The sequence below is a fragment of the Trichosurus vulpecula genome, chromosome 2 (genome assembly GCF_011100635.1).
Source record: "Trichosurus vulpecula isolate mTriVul1 chromosome 2, mTriVul1.pri, whole genome shotgun sequence".
Taxonomy (NCBI): domain Eukaryota; kingdom Metazoa; phylum Chordata; class Mammalia; order Diprotodontia; family Phalangeridae; genus Trichosurus; species Trichosurus vulpecula.
In genome coordinates, this window is record NC_050574.1 from 84,585,198 (window position 1) to 84,590,900 (window position 5,703).

Here is a 5,703-nt window from a genome sequence, read left to right on the forward strand (position 1 = left end):
AGACAAAGAAACTGACCAAGTGTCCAGTACTGATAACGACCACTCTTGTCATTTGCTCCACCCCCATGGATTCTGACCAATAGCTTCAGAGGTCTGGGGGAGAGCAAGAGGCCAGGGGGCCAAGGACTGGAAATAAAAGGCAGCAGAGGACCTGTTGCCACATCAACCTGCTTTTGACACACATCAGTGTTAACAAGCAAACTCACAAAGACCAACATCATGGTGCATTTCACAGCTGAGGAGAAGACCGCCATCACCAGCCTGTGGGGCAAGGTCAATGTGGAAGAGATTGGTGGGGAAGCTTTAGGCAGGTAAGTACCAGGGACAAGAATTGAAGTTAAGCCTAAGGGCCACAGACCGGCCCTAAGGGAATCTGATAGCTTCTGGATGGCTCTCCTACACATTTGGACTCATTTCCCCCTTCTTCTACAGGCTGCTGGTTGTCTACCCCTGGACCCAGAGATTCTTTGATTCCTTTGGCAACCTGTCTTCTCCGTCTGCTATCCTGGGGAACCCCAAGGTCAAGGCCCATGGCAAGAAGGTGCTGACCTCCTTGGGTGAGGCTGTTAAGAACCTGGACAACCTCAAGGCTACCTTCTCCAAGCTAAGTGAGCTGCACTGTGACAAATTGCATGTGGACCCTGAGAACTTCAGGGTAAGTCATGGGCTCCATGGTTTAGCAAGCTAGTGATAGTTGGACTAAGCCTTATAAAGGGTCCTGAAGTGACTGAGTGCTCAAAAGGGCCAGGGCCAGAATAAAGCAGGATACTTCTAAGTTTGTCATTGATGACCTCAAATATTTCAGGGGATCTGTTTTCCATCTATAGCTTTACTTCCTTTCCTTTCTATACCTTAACAGCTCTCTGCACCCCTCCTTTGTTCACACACTCCTTTTTCTTGCCCTTGTTTCTTTTTCAGTCTTTCTTTCTCTCCTTTTTCTCTCCCTCTCCCAATACTTCTCTTGCCCTCCTTTCAACTTTCTCTCTATTGATAATTCTTTTTCATTTTGTCTTCAGCTCCCCCCTTTTCTCTCTCCCTATAACCATCTTTGCTTCCACACATTCATACTCTTCAGTGGATACCTAGTTCCCAACTAGCCTTTTTGCTTTTGCAAAGTGGGGTGACTTGGGGTTCTGATTTAATTGCTTTTCTTTTAGTTTTTGCTTTTTGTGGATCTTGGCTTCTCTGTCATAATCTTCCATCCTTACTCTATGCCCCAACTCTGGTCAGTCCCAATGGCACCCTCACCATCTCTTAAGCTTGCTAAGACATTGCTAAGACTCAGTTTATGCCCTTTTGAAATCGGGAGTCATATTGTTTGCATTAACAACTAAGCTTTGATTTTGGAGCGAGGAGTGTTGGGTTCAAATGCAGTCTCTCTTCACTAGCTCCGTGATCTTATGAAAGTCATTCAACGCCTCTGAGTTTCATTTTCCTCAGCTATAAAACAGGGGGTTGGACTAGACTTCCTCTATATCCCTTGTATAAATCTGGAATTCTATTTGTTTCTGTGGAGTGTTGTGAATATAGTATTATTGTTTTTCTTCTTTTATCTTCATTCTCATTTTTTTCACCCCTTCCTCTTCTCACTTTCCTTATCTTTTTCTTCTCACTGACCATTGTCTCTTTTCCTTTCCATTCCAACCTCCCCCTCCAACTCTCAATTAGCTTTTTTCAAGTCTGTGAGTTAGACTTGCCAGGGGCCTTATCTTAGTGTTATGAACTCTGTGCTATGAGAAGCAGGTTTAGGGTTAGGAGGCAGGGTGTGGGGGCAGAGAGAAAATGTTTTGAAGTAGGAAGAGGAAGACAAGAGAATCCCAAGAAAATAGACTAGGGCAGAAATGGAGCTGGGCATGAGGATCATGGGATACTTATGTGAGCCTGGGGACAGGAGGAGCTGGAGAGGAAGAGGTAGGTTCCTTTAGAGGGGAAGAACTATGATATCCTACTCCATGACAGGTGACCTAGGGACAGTTCTGGACATGGGGAGGAGAACATGGGTAGATTTCCCAGGTGTTCTGGCTACAGCTTTCTCCTTACAAGGTCCCTGATTTCCTCTTTCTCTCTCTCTCCTACAGCTCCTTGGGAATGTACTGGTTGTTGTTATGGCCGTTCATTTTGGCAAGGAGTTTACCCCTGAAGTGCATGCTGCTTGGCAAAAGCTGGTGGCTGGCGTGGCCAGTGCCTTGGCCCACAAGTACCACTAAAGATAGACATGTCTGTGATGGGGGTCTGTGGGCAAATGTGGGGAGGGGAGCAATGGTGTACATACTGCCTTGTAGTCCCAGCCCTTGACCAATAAAGTGCTTTTAGCATGGCAATCCATTGTCATTGTCTCTTATTCTTAGTCATCTTTACTAGCAGATGGTGACATAGATGGGGATGGGAGGAGAAGACAGTAATCTGAAAAGTCCTTTGTCTTACCCCTTCCTTCATACCTATTCAAAGGTGAGAAACAAATCTGTTGTATCTAAGGGATACAGGGGACAAAGGTCTGTTTGGAAGAGAGACCTTGGAAGTACTGGGAAATAAGGTTGGGCAAATTGGATGTGGGCAAATTGTGAGAGATTTTTAATGCTAGGAGGAAGAATTTGCAAATTAATCAATCAGTAAACATTTGTTAAGCATCTACTATGTGTCAGGCACTGTACTAAGTGCTGGGGATACAAAAAGAGGCAAAAGACAGTCCTTTCCCTTGAAGAGCTTACAACCTAATTGGGAGGGGAGGGAGACAATATGCAAAAAAAAATATACAGAGCAAGCTATATACAGGATAAAATGACAATAATTTACAGAGGGAAGGAATTAGAATTTAGAGCTGTTGGGAAAGGCTTCCTGTAAAAGATGAGATTATAGTTGGGACTTAAAGGAAGCCAGGGAAGTCAGTAGATAGAGTTGAAAAGTGAGAGTATTTGTGAGGGACAGGTAGAATAAATGCCTAGAACCAAGAGATGGGGTATCTTGTTTGTGTTTCACTGCAGATGAATGAAGAACCAAGCAAGGTGGTTGAGTAGGGGTTATGATGCAACAAGAATGTTGTTTTTGGAATCTTATGAAAGATTAGCGGAGGAGACCCTTGAGATCTAATGCAAATGCTTTCTAGCATAGGATCATGGGATCTAAAATTGGAAATGACCTTAAAAGTTCAACACCTTAATGTTACAGGAAGGAAACAGGCTCAGAGTCACACAGATAGGAATTGAGTGGAAAAGCTAGGACTTGGACTGAGATTGTTTGAGTCTAATTCTGCCATTATTTCCATGGTAATGGGATGTTACTGGTAACTGTTACAATACATCAGGTGAGAGGTAAGGAAGGTGGTGACTACAGAAATGGAAATGAAGGAAAAGTTTTTAAAGATAATTTGAAGGCAAAATGGGCAGAATGACCTGACTATATGGTTGTACGGAAAAGGGGGAGATAGGCTATAGTGTACTAGAAAGCACTAATTTTCATTCAGAGGACTTTGGTTGAATCCTAGCTTTGCTACCTAAGCCCTACCTATGTGAACTTGGACATGTCATTTCCAGATTCTGGGCCTCAGTTTTCTCATCTGTAAAATGTGTCTGATGGGGGGGGTTAATAATTTCAAATTTATTTCTATTTTAAAATGCCATGATCCTAGGATTTATGGAATATACAGGTAGGGGTGCTTTCTTGAGGAAGATAGTTTGGGATGGGGAAGAAGAGAGAATCAGTTTGTTGGGGTGAAGAATGACATATATGAGGACAAATCAGGTCCAGAAATAAGGGAGCAGACACTCTTAGGACATCCAGAAAGAATGGACCCTCCACTTTCAATCTGTCCTGTGCCAGAGACTGAGTCCTCTCTCTAAATTATGCCTACTTTTTTCTTAATTGGTTTATGGTGTAAGTAAATATTCTACAGAAATCTGTAACCGGAAGGGAGGAAATGAAGGGTATAAAGAGGTTGGGAGAGGAGGGGGGCGGTACCAGGAAGAGGCAGAGACTAGGCTCTAGGAATCATATAACAATAGCTGGTCTGAGCTGTCCTCTCCAAACAGCTCTTGAAAGTTCTGTTCTTCCTGCTTCCCTAAAGAGCTCTCCTTCACCATCATCCTCACATCATTTTACAGTGCGAGAAATTAGAGAACAAGAAGATCAGGAGAAAAGCTTCCCAAGACAATATGGTAACTCATTTGTTCATTTGTCATTGGCATTGAGGGTAATTCAGACACAGTACCTGACTTCAATGAGTTTCTTGCCACTTACGGTTTCATTTGATCTCCCTATTCCCTACATATGCACAGTGTGTTCACTGTCCCATGGGAATGTCCTTTTATAGGACCTTTTTTCTTTTTATTTTTGGGTAAGAATCTCCTTTTCCTCCACTCTCAGTTTCCAGTACTTCCTTCCATTGCTTTTATCCTGTATGATCACAGCTTCCATTATTCATGGAAACATTAGAAATCACCATTCCTTCACTATTCACCTTTGGCCTTTTGGGAGTCTATCACCCATTCCCTTCTGTCACTTACCTGCTCCCACATTCTGTTCAAGCAATTTCCCACTCTGTTATCCCTTCCCACAAAAGACGTTTGTTCAGTTATGGGGACTAGAGCATTTGGTCCACGGGTTTTAAATCAACAGTTCAACCATTCTCTCTCCAAGTTCTTTAAATTCTCTTCAATTGTTCAACCTTTCTTTTTCCAGGTTCTTTAAATTCTCTTTAATTTTTTACTCCCTTGGGTTCCATTTTCTCCTTGATGATCCCTTTGTCTTCTTTCTTTCATACTCTATGTCAGTCCTTTAAAAAATCAATAGCATATAAATATAAGAAAACTAATTTCATTACCTAGTATTTTCTTGTTAAAGGAATATATTTAGTTTTCTTATGTTTTGCTGGCTGGGGAACTTGGAGGAATGTCTCAAATTCCTTTCCTTTGTCATCTGATTTTGTTTATGAATAAGTTTAGGTTTTTAGAATATATTATTTTGTGTTATAGCTTCGACTCCTTGGGAGTATATCATACCTTTATTTTCTCAGATTTTTTGTGATTTGAAAAATCATGGGTTATTAAATAGGTTTTCATTCATATATGAATATCTGTGATTAATTGTAGAACTTAACCAATTATACATTCAAATTTGGAGTGTGTTCTTTTGTTTCTTCTAACGGTAATTTTTGTATTCTATGCAAATGATCAATCAATAAACTTTTTTTTAAAGTATCTACGATATGACAGACACTGTACTAAGTACTGGCTCTGTTGATAATAGCTACATTGTTAGTATTCAGAAATAATGGGAAGTTTTCTCAACATAATTATTTATTGTAGTATGCCATTAAAGTTTTTTTGATTTGTCATTTTCTTCTTGGAGACTTATCCTTATGTTATTACGCATCCTATCTTCAATATCAACTCTTTTGGTTTGTATAGAATTTGTTTGTTTTAATCTTTTGCCTTTTGCTTTTTTTCTGCAAAAATTTCTTCTACTCTTGTATATTTAAATTTCAAATTTGTTACTCTCTTTCTCTCTGTTTCTGTTTTTCTTTGTCTTTGTCTCTGTCTCCCATTACACTATTGACCAAAGATACTTTGGTGAGACTAACCATTTTGTATTCAATTTTTCCTACTGTTCTGTTGGTGTATTTTTTTTGTGCATTGAGAGTTCTAGTTTCTGGCCTAAATTCATTTCTAATTTCCTCTTTGAGAAGCTTTATTTCTCCTGGGAATCTTA

General features: G+C 40.5%; 1 protein-coding gene across 1 annotated transcript; it reads left to right on the forward strand.

Annotated features, from left to right (window-relative positions):
• The first annotated feature begins 219 nt into the window (after nt 1-219).
• On the forward strand, nt 220-2,207 carry LOC118838241 (hemoglobin subunit epsilon). The gene is made up of 3 exons (XM_036745477.1): nt 220-311; nt 433-655; nt 2,079-2,207. Exons 1-3 carry the CDS (start codon nt 220-222, stop codon nt 2,205-2,207), a joined length of 444 nt encoding a protein of 147 aa, XP_036601372.1.
• Nucleotides 2,208-5,703: the final 3,496 nt, after the last annotated feature.

What these genes read in the sequence shown, in the direction of transcription:
- LOC118838241 (XM_036745477.1), top strand. Translation starts at nt 220, where the DNA reads ATGGTGCATTTCACAGCTGAGGAGAAGACCGCCATCACCAGCCTGTGG. An exon ending in GGTGGGGAAGCTTTAGGCAG is followed by an intron (nt 312 to 432) that starts GTAAGTACCAGG and finishes CTTCTTCTACAG; the next exon opens with GCTGCTGGTTGTCTACCCCT. An exon ending in TGGACCCTGAGAACTTCAGG is followed by an intron (nt 656 to 2,078) that starts GTAAGTCATGGG and finishes TCTCTCCTACAG; the next exon opens with CTCCTTGGGAATGTACTGGT.